Consider the following 20692-nt stretch of genomic DNA (forward strand, 5'->3'; position numbering starts at 1 on the left):
AAACATGAATGCTTTCAACAATAGATAACAAGAAACCATGAAAGTCAAAATCTGCAGAAAGAAGAGACAGAAGTCTACACTTTCAGGACCGCTATTCACATATTTTTTTGTTGTAGAAACTGCTTTTTTACTGAGGCAGTATTCCTGCTTGGTAGTCTAATGTTGCATATGTGTACCAACATATGTTGTTAGTCTGTGCACATAAGTTTATGTATGTGTGTGTGTAATAAGACATTCATTGATCAGAGCAAAATCCCAAACACTGGCACACAATCACAGCAAGCAGCATTGTGTTCATTTGTGAAGATAAATAACTGTAATGTAAAGACTGACTAAAATATACAACATTCATGTGTTTTTACTATTATTTTTTATTTGAGGAACATCATATTTTAGAGCTCATGTCCTTTTCAGGGGAGATGAGTTGCCCTTGGCTCCCCCATAATTCTAATTATTTGTACATATATATATGTGTGTATGTCCTTTTTTCCCCCTATTTTTCTGTGTGTGTGTGTGTTCTTTTTTTCTATAACATTTGAGTACAGTTCTATAGTTTTTCTGCACCTATTTATGTAGATGATCAGGTCTATAGCTATATAAGACCCCTAACATCTAAACAGAGATGGAGTTATTTTATTTTTAAGTCACTTCATAAATTCAATGGGAAAATCAGGGACTGGAGAGACATAATCTGCATTTAGTTGCACCGTTATTACTTAATGCGTGCAACAGTTGAGTGCATTCTAAATACAACACAACTTTAACAAGATATGTTGTGATGTTAACTGTGCCATTTACTTTAGCTTCATCAGTCCCAGCAGTTCTATGTGCATTCTGTTGTTTTCGCTTTATCTGTTGCATAAATGCTTGTCTGGTTGAACGTGATGAGTGTCTGCTGGCTGTTGGCTTACAGTTGCGTCATGCTGACGAGGCTGAATGTGAGTGGCTCGTGGCCATAATTGGAGATGTGCGCAGGTCTCCTCCGCTGCCCCGTCATTGTACCCTCCAACACACACAGACAGCCTGTTGGTCGACGGGGCGGACTGTTAGCCGTTAAGCTAACTGTGTGTCAGCTCTGGGTCCACTTTATGAGCTATTTTGCGGCATTCAGCTTCAACGTCAGCATCGCGTGTCTGCTGCTGCTCTTCGCCGGTATGAGTATCTTTTGTATTTTTGTATTAACTTACAATCACTTGGCATAAACTGAGACATGGGGCAAGTTTTAATGAAGACTGGGAACCTGTCAGAACGAGACTGATACCAGTCGTTTGCCCAGTTGTTTGTATTTTTCTTGTGTCAACTAGAAAAAAGGTGCTGTAATACTACCTAACGCAATGTAGTACAGTGCAGCCTACTGTTAACACACTTGACTATAGAAGTATCATTAACGTCAGATAACCAGCCTAGATTAGTGGCAGGATGGAGCTCCCTGTTTGGGACAAATATCCTTAACACTTGTTCCAACATGGCGCATTGGTGATGAGCTCTCATCTGTTCAGAAAATAAACCTGTAGTATTTCATAGTTTTCATCTCCATATTATACTTTAATGATATTCAACTTATGTTTCTACATTTATGTAGATGGCATGAGAATGTAAAAAATGTTTTCCCATATTAACTCTGTCTTTATGGAACTTATTGTCTGTATAATGGGTGATGGGTGGTTCCCCTTTTTTGGCTTCTGAAAAGCGGGGGCATGCTAGAAAATGTTTGGGAACCACTAATCTAACTGACATCTCGTGCTGGTTGTCAAAGCAGCCTTAGTTCACCACTTCATGACCTGGGGGGTGTTCTATAAATATTGATAAGGGAATAGCCTGGCTAATTTTGGCTTAAGTGAGAGAAGGCAACAGAACCTCAAAACAGTTCCCTCAACTGTGTTTTTGCTCTCACATCACTTATGTCTGTTTATGTCTTACCAATTTACAAAAGCCAACAGAGCATTTGACATGTAATGAACCCCATTTATTTAAAAGATTAACATTTATAGTTTAAGAAAGTGTGCCAAAATTGTTTTAAAGGTATTTATTCATTCACTCATTTTATTCATGCTGCAAAGACAACAAACTTGAAATTAAATAAAGTCCAAACAATGACAACCTGCTGTTAAATTTATGCTTTTCAATTTCTTTAACTTCAACTTCTTGATTATTAGATTTTCCCACTTCATGTCCAGTTTCTGATTTTCCATGCCAATGAGCAGATGACGCCTGTGAATCCAACAGTCATTAAGAAATACAGATTAAACAATAAGTAGGCTTGTACAACTTAAAGTATAACTTTGAGTTTTATTGTCTTGTTCTGTAGTATATCCAAATAGAGGAAAAGGAGTAATGAGAATGGGAGGACAACATGTGGGTCAGCTTCAAGTTGGAATATAACCCATGCTGCTGCTGAATCCTCGGTTTATGGGGCAGATGCTCTACCAAGCAAGCCATTAGGGTTGGGCGAGGTGCCCTCGGGTCTTTTTTAACTTGCCATTAAGTTTGTCTGTTTTTTTTTCTTGCAAAGTCATTTCCTTTGCTTTGTTAATTGTAGCAGCATAGACCCTTTTTCACAATAAACCCTTCATATTCTTTATATAGGTCAATATGCAGGGTTTGTTTTGCTGCTGAAAAGAACACTGCTCTGAGTTAACTCTTCCCAAGATTTATTGATAAGGCCTGATGTGAACTGGGTTGCGATTGGTTTGTCATTTTCAAAAAGTGGGACCCCAGAAAAAAGTTTTGGGGAACACTGACTTAGATAACTGCTCATTTAGTTATGTTGTTATAATGTCTTGTAGGTTGTAACAATGTTCAACATCAAATTAAAACAAAATTATATTAATTGAAAAATCTTGTTCTTTTGATATAGGAATGTTTGTTTGGCACCGACCCCAACAAATATCACATCGTCATAATTTTAATATTTTTTCAGTGAAAATAAAAATGGAAAAAAATGATCATACCCACTGAAATAATCTCCAAAATAATCATCTGGGTTTTTTTAATCATGCAGTCCTAGTGTCAAGTAACGTCATTAACTAAAGTAGATTGGAAGAGAATGGTGGGAAACTGTAATTTGTCTTTTCTTGATGTTTTTACTACTGACCAATTATCTCTCCTTACACAGGTATGGAACAAACGTACAGCCCAGCAGACAGTGGTCACTCATCACTATGGTCTATGTGGTGTGATAATTTGACATCTTTATACATGTGATGATGTAAAGGCACAAAGCATGTGATCAGTCGGGCTTTTCTGTGCATAGTTCTTTGAGGTTGGCTTGGTATGTCAGGGCCTGTTGTGCTTTGTATGGCAACTCAAAGCATCTCACCCAAATAGAGTAAGATTGTGTTGTGACAAAGCATTGATCCAGAGCGATTAAATATAGTCCAGCATTTGTCTGGCAGAGGCCAGCATCCAAAGATTCTTGGGGGATTGAAAACATTGATTTGACTGGCATAAATATGTTTCTTTGTTGGTTGTTATTTATTAAAACCCTCTGTGTTATATGGAATTACAGTCAGGATTATTTAATCACAGAATGTACCTCAGTATGTTCTAACTTACAGATCACTGCCACGAAGAGTCAATAAATCACACCAGTGGATATTTTTGTGGTTAGAATAATCCAGCTGCTGTGGTTTCTCTTTCTGTCTCTCACTCCCTGTTTGTTTCCCTGTCCTTCTTCAGTGTAACTGTGTGTCTCATGGCTGTCCTCCTAAGACGTGGGCTCTTCGCCCTGCATCATGCCCTCGGGCATGGCAGCAGCTCAGTCTGCCACCCTGCACTGCCTGCTGCTCTTCTAGGTAGAGTAATTTGTTAACTTTAGAGTTCTGTCCATGTGAACAAAAAGGTCAGGCTTCAGACTGTTGTGAATAGACTGCTACAGGAATGAGTTTAAAACCAGGAGATGAGTTAGCATATTTGCACTTTTGATTCTGTCGTCAGTGAGTGGTTAGCTGCCTGAAAAAAATGTCTGCAGTCAACAGAAGCTGAGGAGGTTTTCATGTTTTGTTCTATGACATAACACAGGTCAATACATATCCTCCTTGTGCATTTTGAAGCTTTTACGTGTACTAAAAAAATGTGAACTGAATATGAATATGATTTGGAACAAAGAACCACTTCATACATCTATCAGATGAGACAGGTGCATAAGAGAGTGGTGAGTAGACCAAAAAGTTGCAGAAGGACTCCTGCACACTGTCTAACTTGCAATTTAACATTTATTTGTGATGTTGTGATAATGTGAGATGTTTCTGGGCTCCCAATTTGAGCAAACTCAGCTGATAGGATCACTAACTGCACAGATAGAAAATAAAATATTCTGTGTCTCGGCCCGCTTCCCATCACTCCCCAGGAAAACAACAACAAAAACCCTTCTGTTTTATATATGTTAGATATAAGTGTAGTCAATGTAGTAACTAATAAGTGCTTATATAACGGAAAACATTCACTGCTGCTGTCTGTCCAGCTTGAAAACCATTCAAACAGGTTGATAGTGCAGATATGTTTGGAGCTATTGAGAGCCATATGATCCTCATGACAGAAAGCGCTGGTGCTGACTGGGTGCTGCCCCTTGGTAGGCTTCCAGAAGTTGGCCAATGAGAAGAAAGTGAAGAAGGTTTTGATTGACTCTAGTGGAGTCCCAGAATAAAAATTCAGAGCTGGAAATGAACATAATATATTATTATATTATATACTATTATTGGAATGCATGTTTTAGCCATCTGTTATGATCATGATATTCCCATAATATAGCATATCATATACATACTGTGCATTACATGATTGAAGTATGTGGACCCCCTTCCATGCTAATAGATGTATAAAATTAAGCACACAGCCATGCAAGTTAGAATGAATCATCCTCACAATAAGACGTATTGTCTGCTGTACTTTGTAGCAACATTAACAACTTCCAGACCACCTCTGGAAACTACATCAGCACAAGAACTGGTTGTCAGGCACTTCAATGTATATATTCATATATCCAAACTGTCAAGCACACTGCTATTGAACAATGGAGCAGTGTTATTCAATCATGACTGATCATGCTTCTCCTCCTAGCAGTCTATCAGAGTCTGTGTTTGGAGAACACTACCTGCCTGAATGCATAGTGCCATCTGTAGAGTCTAGTGGAGGAGCAATAATGGACTGGATCTGTTTAAGCTGATTTGGGCTAGGCCTAATTGCCAGCTTGTTTTTATACATGTTGCACATGTCTAAAAGTAATGGAGCTCAAAACTAAAACTTTTGAGACTGTGAGTATGATGGCTTACTTTGGAGTCTATGGTTTGACCATGTCCTGGATGTAGTTGGGCCTGAGCCATTTGCAGCACAGTAGGAAAGTACCAGTGACTTGCACTGGATTCAAGCAGCCACTGGGTGCAAACAAGAGATGTAATGAGGCAGAACTTGGGCAGATTGACCATATAAGCTGCTGCATTCTGGATGAGCTGCAGGGGTCAGATGATGCAAGCGAACCAGCCAGGATCGAGTTGCAGTAGTCTAGTTGTGAGATGACAAGAGCACGGACCAGAACCTGTGCTGCCCTCTGGGTGAGGAATGGAAGCGTCATGCTGATGTTGTGGAGAATGAATCTGCAGGAGCTGGTTGTCACAGCAATGGTGGCAGCGGATCATCCGGTGTCACACCAAGATTCTTTGTGAGGTCAAAGATGGGAGATGCCTTCCTTGGATAAAAGAGCAGCTCGGTCATGTCAAGGTTGAACTTAAGATAGTGTGCAGATATCTGCTGAGATATGTTAGTCAGACATGCAGAGATGCATGCTGCCACCTGGGTTTCAGACCTGAGGAATAGATAGCTGTGGTAGGAAATGCTGTGTGAGCAGTGAGCTTTACTTTTCCTAACTTTATTATACATTTTTTAATTTGCATTTCTCTGTCTCACATTCTCTCCCTCTGTCTTAGTGACTTTTTTCTCTTTTCTCTGATTTTGTTCTTTTCTTTTCTCAGTCATTAAATTTTCAGTTGCACTTTTGTGTACTGCAGTCATCAGTAACGCACTAAAGTGAGACCAAACATGCAATTTTCAGAATGCAACACAAGATAAGATAATCCTTTGTTGATCCCCCAGAAGGGAAATTCAGGTGTTATGGGAACACAACAACAGAAATAAGTAGAGAAACAAATAACTTAAATAAAGAAATAATTGTGAAATTTATAAAAACAAAATAAGAAATGGCATAGAAACTACACAGTTAAATTAAATTCAAAACCCAAAATTGCAGTAGCAATTAGGCAATGTAATAACACACACAGTACCCACAACTGGTGTTGGACTTGACCTACTAGTCATCTGAGAACAGATGGTTTTGAAAAGTCTTCTAGTATAGTCTCTGCTGGTGCTGCTGGAAAGATAAATCTTTAAAGTAAAAAATTGCATTTGGTTAAGAAAAAGGTATTACCCAGCTAAACACTCACCAGCCATTTCATTAGGTACACCTTGCTAATACCGGGTTGGACCCCCTTTTGCCTTCAGAACTGTCTTAATTCTTTGTGGCATAGATTCAACAAGGTGCTGGAAATATTCCTCAGATTTTGGTCCGTATTGACATGATGGCATCACACAGTTATTGCAGATTTGTCTGCTGTACATCCATGATGTGAATCTCCTATCCACCACACCCCAAAGGTCCTGTATTGGATTGAGATCTGGTGGCTGTGGAGGCCACTGGAGTACAGTGAACTCACTGTCATGTTCAAGAAACCAGTTTGAGATGATTTGAGCTTTGTGACATGGTGTGTTATCCTGCTGGAAGTAGCCATCAGAAGATGTGTACACTGTGGTCATAAAGGGATGGACATGGTCAGCAACAATACTCAGGTAGGCTGTGGTGTTTAAACAATGCTCAGTTGGTACTAAGGGGCCCAAAGTGTGCCAAGAAAATATCCTCCACACCATTACACCACCACCACCACCACCACCAACCTGAACCAACCAAAACTCATCTGACCTGGCAACGTTTTTACATTCTGCTATTGTCCAATTTTGGTGAGCCTGTGTGAATTGTAGCCTTAGTTTCCTGTTCTTAGCCGACAGGAGTGGTATCCGGTGTGGTCTTCTACTGCTGTAGCCCATCTGCTGCAAGGTTCAACATGTTGTGCATTAAAAGATGGTCTTCTGCATACCTTAGTTGTAACGAGTGGTTATTTGAGTCACTTTTGCCTTTCTATCATCTTGAAACAGGCTGGTCATTCTCCTCTGACCTCTGACATCAATAAGGCTTTTCCACCCAGAGAACTGCCACTCACCGGATATTTTCTCATTTTTGGACCATTCTCTATAAACCCAAGAAATGGTTATGCGTGAAAATCCCAGTAGATCAGCAGTTTGTGAAATACTCAGACCAGCCTGTCAACAACTGTGCCGCATTCAAAGTCACTTAAATCACCTTTCTTCCCCATTCTGATGCTCAGTTTGAAACTTCAGCAGACCATCTTGACCATGTCCACATGCCAAAATGCATTGAGTTGGTGCCATGTGATTGTCTGATTAGCTATTTGTGTTGTGGGTCATGGTCTCAGTGCTACAGTCATTGCAATTTAATGACCTGTATGCAGTTCTCTGGCGAGAGTGCATGTGAATCGTCTTTGTCATATTCAGTATTTTTTCATATTGTCATAGATTCTTATTAGCACAATTTGAGTTACATTTGGTTGAAACTGAACTTTGGGGCAAAGCACAATATGAACAGATTATTCGTTTATGTTTAAACCAGTGTACGTGTTTTCTGCATTCAAAGAATCTGTGTTGGTATTATTGGTTGATTGAGTTGTTTCTGTGTGGCTTTTAGTCAGGGAGAGAATATAGATTGATTTAGTTTATTAAATTATTGAATCAAATTAGCATTTTTATATTTCCTGTTGGTTTATAGCCTTCATCAGCTGAAAGTTATAAACTACACAGGATATGTGGATTGTAATGAAGGTATCAGTCACCCTTGCAGGATAAAGGATTAATGTTATGTGTTTTTCTAGGTGTGTGTCCATCATCCTCATGTCTATTAATGTTCTTCAAACTCTGCATGAACAGTGGGAATCCCAAACCATCCTGATGACCAGAACTTTTAATCCATATCTTCTGCTAATGCTGTTTAGTTTCTTGACCTGTATTGTCTTGTGTTGTTTCTCCATCTGTCTGCCCCCTTCCTCCAGCAGCCCTTGGTTTGTAGCCCTACTGAGGGGCATTTGGTTCTTGTGGTTGGTGGAGTACCTCTCTTCAGCAGACATGTCGGGCTTCAATCTGCTGCATCTAATAACCAAGAGCCAGCCTGTAGCTCTGAGGTCCTGCAGTCTTCCCTCAGGTCCACTGACTGGGTGCTGTGTGCCTGCTGTGCTCTTCCTCTCTTAAAGCCTTAACACCTGGCTGGTGTGTCAGCATGTCTTTACTGTCCCCGTCTGTGTGTGTTCAGAATGATGTGAGCAACTTCCACTTCTTTTCTTCAATTTGATCGTTCCTCTCAGGGAACGGTGATCAAATGTTTGCAGTGAACGATGCTTGAGAGCTCCCATATTGGACTAAATCTAAACAGGGCTGTTTTTTGACCTCAATATTTTTTTTATGTAGCAAGTGATTTGTATTTGTAGCAGTAAGGATCAAAAATTTCCAGGTACTGTAATTATAGAGGGTAGTTATCCAGCCTCTTGTCTTTCACAGCTGAATGAGCAGTAGGAGGCTGTGCATATAGATTCATAGCAGGACCTGAATTCTTGGTTAAAGGGTGACTTTGTTCTGTTTTTTCAACCTGGATCATATTTTCCTATATTTTTGTGTCTAAGTGACTAATAGACACCAATTTTTAAGTTTTGAAAGTCCGGCTCCAGTATTGCGGGAGAGTGCTGCAGCTAGCACAAGTGAAACTGGGCTACAATGTAGTCCATCTGGGCAACTGTGCACCATCAAAGTGCATCCACTAATAGTGCTTGTTTTTGTCACTGACATGCTCAGATTGTTATTCAAAGTGTCTGGCAACATTAGTGAAATGATCCCTACAGAGGTAGAGCTTTTTTTAAAATGAGTATGATGTGTTTTGTTTAGAGAGAGAGAGACGTTTTATCTCTCTTGTGGAACTGTAATTTTAATATCAACATCGTCATCCTCATTCAAAGTCACGGCCCACTGCTCCAACAATCACCAATGCTGGTTCTTTGATTGAAATAAACCCTTAATTCACTGTGTCAGAGATTCAGATATTCATAAAATATTCAGGCTATATGTACTGTTCTCTGATGTCAGACCTCCCTGTTAGTCCTCTCCTGATATTTTCACATCTGACATGGTGAATCGGGTTTTCAACCAAACCAGATTTGATGACAATAGAAAAGCAGTGGAATGATAAGCCAAGAAGGTTTTGGTGAGTTTTATTTTCTTTCTTGTAGTTTAAGTGATGATGGCTGGAATTTTGCAAAGGGAGTCTGCTTAGTTTGGTGCAATAAATCAGCAAAACATATCTTACTTTTTAAATTAAAGGTTTATCTCTGTAGGGATTCTGTCTATGTCATACACTTGGAGTAACTATCCAAAAACAAGTATTTGAGTAGACTTTAAGAGCTTGCAGCTGCCAGGAGGGATTATTTTGTAACTTAGTTTCGCCTTTGTTGGCAGCAGTTGTCTCCCACAATTTCAAAAATTGTGGTCCCCATTAGTCACTTAATTAGTCACAAAAACATGGGAAAATAGGGCCCAGGTTAAGTTTGCTTTTAGGTATTGACAGCTAAGCAAATAGTAACGGTAATTTTCTAAAAGTTGTGAATGGACAGTTGATTGTTTCGCATTTTGGCATGGACGGTGCTTCTCAATCTCAAAAAAGAAAAAGCTCTCCTTCACCTCATGAAAACTAATGACAGTGCTTTGCATTTATTATTTATGCTGCCCTCTGCTGGACAACACCCAAAGTCAATAGATAACTGTTTTCTGTGTTTTAATTTCATTTCAATGTGGCATGGAAAATTCATGTCATAATGAATAATAATATTTCAGCTATGAAAGGCAAGCAGCTCAGTAATAGTCCTATCAACATGTTTTTCATTTGAGAGATTAATTAAATATGGTCCAAAATCCACTTGGTACTTTTTAAGATGGTTCTCACATGCTGCTGTCACACAGCTGAAGTTTCAAGTGCTAACAGAATAAACACTGCTTGGCTTCTTTGCAGCTTGCTTGCACTGAGTGATTTTGGTTGTCTTTCCACTTAATATGAAAGTATTTTATTGCCCATAGGTTCTTTTTGTGTTTTGATGGAACAAGATGTTTTTGTGTGTGTGTGTGTCAGTCAGTTATCCTTACTCAGTGTGCATGATAAAGCAGTGATGATTCACTCATATGTAAAGAGAAAAACTGTCAGGGCAGGGTATTCAGAAGTCAATTAAGGAGTTGCTTCAAGGAACTGCTTCAAGATCTGAATTACCACGAAAAGAACCTAAACAACTTTCCACTTATCCAGTTTATCCAGAACACATGCAGCTACAGTGCACGTCACCTCGGGGAAACATCAACCTCAGAACGGGCTGTGATATAACTCACATCTCTCGTATGCTCTCCTGTAGTAAACATTCAGTCACATATATTAATGTCCAATATTCTCAGACAAAAATAACTGCAGACATGTCTTATGACAATGAAGAATAAACAGTGTTTTCATTAGTTTGTATTGTAAGTTGATATTTGGCCTGCTTGAATGTTTATTTTGTCTGAGCATGATGTTGAGACCGAGGAATATTTGACATTTTTGTAGAAGAATAGCTTGATTTAAGGCATAGTGTAATAGTGACCTACAGCTCTTTACTTCTTCCTGGTGCCATCACAAGGTAGTTAATACTGATAGTTAATATTTTTTGTCCTCCCGTGTTCTCCCATCAGGAGCATGTAGGACCAAGAAGACATGGCCAGTGAGCTTTCCTGAGGAGGAGCTGAGAAAGCGCCTCTCACCAATGCAGTACCATGTTACCCAAGAGAGAGGAACTGAAAGGTAGGTCAAATGAGCCCTGCATGAAATTTGACACAATTTGTGCATATGGTTTCACAAATTTATGGATGTCAGTGCAAATATACAAACTGGAGGTCAAATGTTGTTTGTTTTGCACATTTGTAAGTTATTTGTAAGTAATTCCAACCTCATGGACCATTAAATGCAAAAACTTCTGGCAGTGTTTTATATCCATGCCATGGTAATCCTTGTTAATCCTTCTCACAGCAAGTGCTGATATATTTAAATTAATTTCAAGGAATTAATCACAAAGCATGTAAATAATGAAATCATTTTTTAAATCATTTGACAGCCCTAATATATGTTAAAGGGACAGTTCACTTCAAAATGAACAGAATATGTTTTCCTCTGGCTTGTAGTGCTGTTTGTCCATGTTGATAGTTTTGGTGTGAGTTGCAGAGTTTTGGAGATGTCAGTTGTAGAGATGTCAGTCAACTCTCCAGTATAATGGAACTAGATGACACTCAAGTTGTGGTGCTGAAAGCACCAAAAAAATGCATTTGAAAATGTTAACATCAATGTCTCATGTAGGAACTTTCATGTAGGCACTACTTTTTCTATAGATAGAATTTGCTGGAATGACTTTTTTTCTACTAGAAAGACAACAGAGTAACTGGGTCATGATTTCGGGAAAGTTTTTCAAATTTCTTTCTTTTTTTTTTTTTTTGGGTGCTTTGAGCTCCACATGCTCTAGTTCCATTGTATTGGAGTGAAGGCAAACATCTCTAAAATGTTCTTTATCGTTTTCCTGATGAGAAGAAACGAAACCAATGAGATGTCCTTTAATTCGGTCTAAATGAATTTATTTCTCATTTATAAAATATTTAACGTGTATATGTTTGCAAATAATTTAATGCAGATTAATCTGTCCACTATATCCACGATTGATTAGTTGGTGAAAAATTGTGAAAAATATTGATTAGTGTTTCCCAGAGTCTAAGATGACATCTTCAAATGTCTTGTTTTGTCCACAACTTAAAGATACTTGGTTTACTGTCAAATATGAGTAAAGAAACCAGAAAATATTAACATTTAAGAAGCTGGAATCAGACAATTTGGACTATTTTTATTTAAAATATTACTCAAAAGTGATTAATTGATTATTAAAATAGTTGCAGTTTAATTTAATGATCAATTAATCATTGCAGCTCTAGTCAAGATAATGTGATGCAGAAATTGAAGTAAAAATGGTGAGGAACATTCATTTATGTTTATTTCTTATTTATATTTAGATCTATTGTGGATTGGGTCATGATGGTTTTTCATTCTTCGAAAGTGGGTCCCCAGGAAAAAGTTTGGGAAGCGCAGACCTAGATGGATAAATTGCACTACGGCTATAAGGAAAAATATGGATTTTTGATTTTGAAGTGAACTGTCATTTTAAGACCGCCATTTTGGTTTGACACACCAGCTTTTCTGAAAACAGAAGATCAATTTTCAAAGAAAGTGTGAGGTTATTATGAAAATAGTATTATCTGGCAGAACCATCTTGGAAACAATTACTCATTTACTTATTTGTCATGTTGAGCTGTTCAATTGACTGAAACAGTCATTTTCCACAGTGCCTTCACTGGAGAGTTTGCACACCATAAGGATGAGGGGACCTACACTTGTGTTGTCTGTGGGGCCCCCCTGTTTAGGTAAGAGCTGCACTATTTGGCAAGAGCTTACAGACAGAGCTGTTGTCTGATGGCACATTTTCAGGAGAGTCAGCACCTGTAGTATCAGTTGGAATGAAAACTGAAGATGAAAACTGATTTTTCTGCCAGATGTTCGGTGCCATAATTCTCCATGGCAGTATTAAGGAGTAATACAAGAAAGAAGCAGTATTTTTAAAAACATGAAATGACAATTTTTCTAATTGACATTTTTGATTTCTTTTCTAGCTCGAACACTAAATTTGACTCTGGATCAGGTAAGCTGAACCACCAGTTTCTCACCTGCAGTTCTTCTCTGTTTTACTGTCTTTACAAAACTGGTTCCATTGTAGCCCACACAGTTAACACCTCTGAAGCCTTTTTTCTCAATTCCTTTTTGAGTGCACTGTCTAGAAGTGCTAATAGTTGCTAACTGATGACCTAAAATGATCAGCTCTATCTTGTACATACAATTTTCTTGATTGTTAATCTCGCAAGTCAGTCATTAAAAACTATTAAAAAAATGTCTGGGCCCAGATTAGTTTCAGTTCCTTCTTGTTTTCCGAAATCTTTAAGAAGTTCTGGCCAGAGATCCACTCAATTCTTATGCCTGCTATTATCTGGAAAGCTACTAATCCATTTGCCTCTTTTTTAGCTATTAAAAAAAGACTATCCCATCCCCTGAGCCGTTTATTGTGCCTACTTCGATGGACTACAAAAAAGTTGTAAAGTTACTGGGACCTAGACTTGAAAAACTTCCAAAAAATTATAAACCTGGACCAGGCAAGATTTATGAAATCAAAATAGAACACAGACAATGTACGATGTGTACTTGACAGTCCAGTGTGTAGGATTTAGTGACATCTAGCAGTAACATTGCAGATTGCCTCGCCTCACCTTCCCCTTCCAAGCATGTAGGAAAACCTATGGTGGCCGCGAAAAATGTGAAAGGCCCTCTCTGGAGGCAGTGTTTGGTTTGTCTGTTTTGGCCTACTGTAGAAACATGGCAATGCATGTTGCATTGCCATGTTTTTACATTGGACTCCATGGAGGAGGACCTGCTCTCCCTGCAGCAGAAGTGGCAAAGTTACACACAAGTAAAAAGTTGCTGTTTGAAGGACAAGTCTACCAACTGGCTGTGCACAACGATGCAAAATAAAAATGATCAATAATTCCCCTCAAATACATTAAAACTAAAATAACAAGCCCATTTTGAAAAATGTAAGGAGCAGAAGGTACAAATATTTGAGACAGGGAGTAAAAGTAAAAAGTTGTCAGAAAAATAAATACTCAAGTAAAGTAGAGATATACTTGAAAATGTTACTTTAGCACAGTAATGAAGCTCTGCTTTGCTCATTCTAATGTAACAATAACACAGGTAATTATACACTAATGAAAACAAACCTATGACTAGATATCATATACAGAATATTATATTCCATTCCTGCCGTGTTCTGCAAATAGAAGCTGGTAAAACTTACATCCCTGTGCTTTAATGTCATACGTGATCTTAATACTCATAAAAACCCAGTGTCAATATTTAATTTGAATGCCAAATGATTGTGATGTGATAATTGTAACACGACAGGTTACGTATACTGAGATAAGTATACTGAGACAGCAGGGGGCACTGCCCCCACATCTGTGCAAAAAAACACCAGTCCTGTTTCCAGGATCTGTGCTTTTCATATCTCCCACATCGGATCTGTCCTCTGCTGCATGTCATATCTTTTTTTTGGTAACATGATACCATTGTGTGTGCAGGTTGGCCATCTTTCTTTGACCTGCTGAAGGATGAGTCCATCACTCAGTCAGATGATTTCTCTTATGGGATGCACAGAGTGGAGACTACCTGCAGCCAGGTACAGTATAAAATAATTTTTTAAAAACTACTCTTTTGTTATTTTTCATAAATCAGGTGAAAGAGTGAACAACAGATGCTGCTGTGGTGTAATGTGAAAGTAAAAGAAAGAGATGTAATTATAAAGTGATTAAAATAAACCATAGCAGATGATGATCCAGTTTGATCCCTTAACTGTATCTAAATGTTTTCAAAATAAATACGGACATTTTACTTTTTTTTTGTCAGTTTGGAGACTCATTGGGCCTCATGCAAGAACCACTCGTACAAACAGATTTCTTCTTAAGAGGGTTGTATAAGTGGTTTAGGAGAACTTTGCTTTCACCAATTTCCTCATAATTTTTATTTTTATTTTTTATTTTATTTTCGAGGTTAGAGCACAGTTCACGAGGTCAAGACCTGTCTTAGAGCCGTGTGCAGTCAGTCTGTTGTTATCTAAGCCAAACTTTTTTATTAGTTGCTGTAAAGTTTAGTTTAAAATAGTGTCATTTATTTTTCTTATTATTATTTTTTATTATTATTATTAGCATCATTCAATCAAACATTAAAAAAAGGAATACTTCCCCCATCCTGGAAAGAGGCCATTATCACTGTTATCCCTAAGGAAGGTAAAAACAAAGAGTATTGTAAAAATTATAGACCAATATCGATATTAAATTGTGATTACAAGATATATACGTCGATTTTAGCTAACAGATTTGAAACCTTCATGAAGGAATTAATTAATGAAGATCAGTCTGGCTTCATTAAAGGGCGACAGACCCAGGACAATATAAGACGGACATTGCATATAATAGAAGAAGTACAAAGGAAAGGAGAAAGTACCATATTACTAAGCTTAGACGCTGAAAAAGCCTTTGATAGCGTTAGCTGGAGATTTTTGTATCTATGCTTGGAGAAATTTGGCTTCAAACCAGAGTCAGTCTCATGTGTTAGAACACTATATCAGGACCCAATAGCAAGAATAAAAATAAATGGCAGCCTTACTAAGTGGTTTAAGTTAGAATGGTCCACTAGACAGGGGTGCTGTCTCTCCCCCATCCTATTTGCAATCTTTATCGAACCTCTAGCTCAAGCAGTGAGGCAAAATGAGGAACTAGAGGGAGTAAATATGAGAGACACGGAACATAAAATTGGACTGTTTGCGGATGATGTCTTGATATATCTAAAACGACCAGACTTCAACCTACCAAAATTGATGTCCTTCTCTGGTTATAAGTTAAATGTGGAAAAAACACAGATTTTATCAATTAATTACTCCCCATCAACAGAAACTCAACAAAGATATAGCTTCAAATGGGACAAAAAATACATTCACTATTTAGGAATAAAAATCACAAAAAAATCTATCTGAATTATATGAAACAAATTACAAACCTTTAAATCAGGAAATCTTTAAGGATATGGAAAGATGGGAAGTTCTGATGTTAGATTATAGCTCAAGAATAGAAATTATCAAAATGAATGTGTTGCCAAGAATTTTGTACTTATTTCAGTCTTTGCCAGTGCTGATCCCTCCCTCATAATTCAGTGTTTCCTCTAGGATTTTTTTCAGCAACGAGGGCAGGCGTTCCGTTTCTCTTCTTAGAGAAATATTTCAATAAACTCATCTGAAAAATGCAGTCAGTTGTTACATAATGGTGTGTAGATATTAATGTTAGCCTAATACTATCAATTAGTTTACTCACGTTAGCGACATTGAGTTGGCACCGGGCCAAACTAACTTCAACTACCGATAAGTTACGTAACGTTAGCTGGTCATCAACATATTGTGAACGTCTGTTTAACTTGTAAAATCTATGTCGAGTTATCTCAAGCTAATAACTTACGTCTACCTCTTCTCCGTCCGGTAATTCGCTGCTTTATTGTTTATTTGTAATTCGGGAATTCGCTCCTCTGACTCTGCCCTGTCGCCTAGGTGCTTGACGTGCTTGACGACCGCGCCCCCCAAACAACGCTAGCATCATGCAAATGAGCACGCGCAAGTATATTTCCATACTGAGCAAGATAGTTATCTGCAGTTTACCTTAGTGCTCGCAAGTACCCGACAGGAGTCTGTTTTGAAGGCGGAGAGATGCGGCGGTGGTGTATTTGCGTCAACAATAATAAAAAAAAAAAAAAAGATTCATTCGGAAGGGATGCAAACCAAGAATTAAATATACAACACTTCAGATACCTAAAGATGGGGGAGGCCTGGCACTGCCAAACCTGAAAGAATATTACTATGCTGCACAGCTCCGGCCAGTGATATGTTGGTGTGCTACAAATTGTGCCACAAGATGGAAGGAGATGGAGTTAAATATAGAGAACTGTCACGTGCAGAGTATGATAATAGAAAAATAGAATAGAAAAATGTTAATAGAAATATAAAAATAGAATAGGAAAATGTTCAAAGAAAAAGCTGGAAAGCTGGACATAATCACCAAATTCACCTTGGGGATCTGGTTCAAAGTAGTGAGGAAGTATAGATTGGAAAACGAGATAAAAGTTTTGAACTGGATGGCTTATGACACTAATTTCAAGCCAGGGACCCTGAACCAAAAATTCAAACAATGGGCAAATAGGGGCCTAACTTTCATTAGATACATTAATTGAAAAAAAAAAAAAATCAAAAGCTTTCCAAAATTAAGGAGAGAATATGAACTAGAGCACCAAGATTTTTATATGTATCTACAAGTCAGAGATTATTTTAACAAAGAAATAAAGCCAGACCTCCCAGGTGAATTAAATAAAGTGATTGTGACCCTATGTAATGCTTACAAGAATAAATATGGAAGAGTAATATCTGAATTATACCAAGGTATGGTAGCAAATAGAAACACTTCGACCTTGTACATAAGAGATAAGTGGGAAAAAAGAACTAAAGGAAGTAATAACTGAAGATATGTGGTATAATATATTTAAAACACAACAAACAACTAGCAGTTCCAGAATGTGGAAAGAATTTTGCTGGAAAAACATTGTGAGATTTTTCATCATGCCAAAAATGAAAAAGGGATGATAGTCTGATTATCAACTTTGCTGGAGACTGTGTGGGGAACAGAATGTGGGCCACACACGTTTTTTGGCACTGTACCAAAATTATAAAATATTGGGATGATGTGTGGAAAGAGATGAAAATGATATTAGGCTATGAACTACCTAAAACATGCACTGTACTATATCTAGGGAATGTAACACGAGAAAACATCCAAGACAAAGACTGGTATCTGATCAAGATTTTATTGGCAGCTTCAAAAAAAGCCATCACAAGGAAATGGCACAGAGAAGACCCCCCTACTAGGACAAACTGGCTGGAAATTATTGATGAGATACACGTTATGGAGAGACTCACATATATTATGAAACTACAACAATCAATATGGGAAACCAGATGGAAAAAATAAACTATCTACAAATACCATCATAAAGACTGAAAGTAACGTCACTGACACTATGTTCTATGTGTATTGTGTTGTTTAAAAAAGAAAACAAATAAAACATAAGTAAAAAAAAAAAAAGAAAAATAAATGACAATTATGTCAGCATTTTCCTGTTTGACTGCATTATACACTAATTATAATATAATTCTAAATTTACACATGAAGCCTGTCATCATTAATTTAACAATGTATTATTACTTCCTGTCAGGCATGTTGAATGTATATCTTCTTGTGCAGGTTTGTGAAGTGACTGTTCAGACAAACATCCTTCATTATAATCGTTATAATCCCACTGCTACATCATGATAGTTACTCTCTCCTCCATCTCTGTGATGTACACTTCACCTTGACCCCTTCCTCATGTTGCAGTCATTGTTGGCCTTGCTGTGGTGGGCCGTTTTTTTTAAAGGTCACTTTTTCATATAGAGCTATTTCTTTAGTTCAGTGACAGCCTGACGCTCAGATAACACAGCATTAACAGCACCCAGTTTTCTGGTTTCTTTGCTTTAGCAGGTCCCTTAATTCCTTTCTTGCATGGATCTCTGAAGCAGGATATCAGTCTCCAAACTCTTAAAGTTTGTCATTTTACTCTGTGATGCCTTTTCATGAATAAACACTTCCTGACATATTGGACAGGAGGTGTAGCCTTATATGGTATTATTGGGGCGCCAATTATGCATGCATTTCCTGCATGTGCACTCAGACATGCACAGGTGGATAATTTACAGTTAATTTATGAGTATTTGTTGAATTTGACATGACGTTTATACGAACAACAGTAAGAGCAATTTAAGGTAATTGTATGAAAATGTTCTTGCATGAGGCCCACTGTTCCATGAGAAGGCTTACAGTTTCAGTGACTGTAACCCCAACCCTAACTCTTCTGGATCTAGTGAAAAGTCACTGTGGCCAGATCACCAGTCTGTGAGCAGGCAGAGGTTGTGTTCAGACCAACATTAGCTCTGTGTGTAATAACATGCTGACACAGAGGACCCGGGCAAAAAAGCACAGTAATAAACTGGACACACTTTGGATGCTGTCACTAGGGTTAGGGTCACTCAACAGATCTAACCCAGGAACACTGAAAATGAGCTGACTGTTTTTTTTATGTAACAAAACTTATGCCATCAAAATCATTTGATGTTGTAATTAATGAAATCGAACTTCACCACACAGTGCCTTCTGCTGATTTGTTGACACCAGTCCTGCAAGAGACACAAACGAATCACAAATGCACATGAATCTTTGTGTTTCAGTGTGGGGCACATCTGGGACACCTGTTTGATGATGGACCAAAACCCACAGGAAAACGCTACTGCATCAACTCGGCCTCGTTGGCTTTCCAGCCCGAACACGTTGCCTCCTCCTCCACCTCCAACCCTGTGGCCGAGGGCGGAGCCGCCAGCAGCTCTGTGAGCGACGGGAAGACGGAGCTCTGAAGCAAGGACTTAAGAACCACTGTATGAGGACTGTGCCTGTGTAGGGAGTCTAACAGTTCACACAGTCAGTTAGTAAAGTGAGTTTCTGTGTTTTTGATTCACAATGTGAGGATGGAGGAGGTGGAGATACTCCAAAACAAAGGAAGATGCTGAGGCAGACCAGAGAAATACACTGTGATGCCATTTATCACCAGGGAAAGTTCACGCTTCCAAAACGCAATGTATAGCCACAGTCAAAGCTGCAAAACACTACACACACATACACACACACACACACACACATATATATATATATATATGTACACACACACACACAATGTAGAGCTTTTGATATTCTAACATAAAATATTTGATTAGAGTATATTTTTGAAGTGATATTTGATACTGAGAGGTTGATTTAAAACCTTAAAAAGTGACACAGTGAGAGCAAATTGACAGATATGACAGCATTTGGTATTTATAACCTCTTGTATTTGTTCCTTCTTCAGTTCTTTATATAAGGAAATATTTTCAGTGTTTGTTCAAAGCTTGCATTAAAACTATTAATGGGTGAATAAAACATAAAAATACTGTCTGACTTTCTTGTTCCTTTTTTTTAAACTGTAAATAGCAACAAAATAATCTCAACTCAAGTTTGTTAGTTTCCTCTGGAGGTTTTATCTCATTTCTGTCATCTCATAAGAATAGAACCATGGTGTCATGGGTACTTGTCAGGGTTTGAAGTAAAAGATTTCCTGTCATGACTGTAACAGAGTTGTAAATTTTTACATTGTAGTTGTAGTCCATAGTTTTGCCTTTTCTTAATGGGCCAGTGTGTCAGATTTAGGGGGATCTATTGTCAGAATATGGCTCTAGATGCAGCCTTTAACATTTTTTGCACGTTTCACAGGCACCTTATGTTCACCTACTTGCTTGGAAGGGGAAATTGAGGTGAGGTGTTTGCAATCTTCAAGCTCACCGGTAGATCCCACCAGACCCTGTACACTGGTCCTTTACAGAAGGACAATGAAACTTTCAGTAGCATACATTTTGGTAATAGTGGAGTAAATTCTGGGTAAAATCTAGGGGTGGAATTAACCAATTACAAGTTCCTGTAATAAAGTTTTTGGGGAAGTACTATTTATGAATAGATTTTCAAGTCTTGTTCTTGGTCTTACTTGTACTTAAGTATTCATTACACCATGTAATCTACTTAGTAACTTTATAATTGAGTACTGACTACAAGTTGAATCAATATCGAAACTTTTCATCTGCATTTTAGTAGCTATGGAGCTAGGTGATCTGATCACAAACAGCCCACTGAAAACCAGAACATATGGACAAAAAACACTACA

General features: G+C 38.0%; 1 protein-coding gene across 5 annotated transcripts; it reads left to right on the forward strand.

Moving 5' to 3' along the window:
- The first annotated feature begins 986 nt into the window (after positions 1 to 986).
- msrb3 (methionine sulfoxide reductase B3) lies at positions 987 to 19928 on the forward strand. Of its 5 annotated transcripts, XM_084710628.1 has the most exons (8): positions 1137 to 1152; positions 3679 to 3794; positions 8172 to 8317; positions 10873 to 10981; positions 12562 to 12639; positions 12886 to 12914; positions 14401 to 14498; positions 19176 to 19928. In XM_084710628.1, the coding sequence occupies exons 3-8, from the start codon at positions 8242 to 8244 to the stop codon at positions 19356 to 19358; spliced, it is 573 nt and encodes a 190-aa protein (XP_084566754.1). In that variant the 5' UTR covers positions 1137 to 1152; positions 3679 to 3794; positions 8172 to 8241; the 3' UTR covers positions 19359 to 19928. The 5 variants fall into 5 exon arrangements, with proteins under 5 accessions (XP_084566749.1, XP_084566753.1, XP_084566751.1 ...); XM_084710627.1 differs by lacking the exon at positions 3679 to 3794 and having other exon boundaries at positions 1009 to 1152; positions 8169 to 8317; XM_084710625.1 differs by lacking the exon at positions 3679 to 3794 and having other exon boundaries at positions 1009 to 1152.
- Positions 19929 to 20692: the final 764 nt, after the last annotated feature.

The sequence above is a fragment of the Lutjanus erythropterus genome, chromosome 22, assembly GCF_056507025.1.
Source record: "Lutjanus erythropterus isolate fLutEry1 chromosome 22, fLutEry1.hap2, whole genome shotgun sequence".
NCBI lineage: Eukaryota > Metazoa > Chordata > Actinopteri > Lutjaniformes > Lutjanidae > Lutjanus > Lutjanus erythropterus.

Excerpts from the sequence above, each read along its gene's own strand:
- msrb3 (XM_084710624.1), top strand. The coding sequence starts at position 3,695 with ATGGCTGTCCTCCTAAGACGTGGGCTCTTCGCCCTGCATCATGCCCTC. Across the intron at positions 10,982-12,561 it reads CAAGAGAGAGGAACTGAAAG|TGCCTTCACTGGAGAGTTTG; the intron begins GTAGGTCAAATG and ends CATTTTCCACAG. Across the intron at positions 14,499-19,175 it reads TGGAGACTACCTGCAGCCAG|TGTGGGGCACATCTGGGACA; the intron begins GTACAGTATAAA and ends TTTGTGTTTCAG.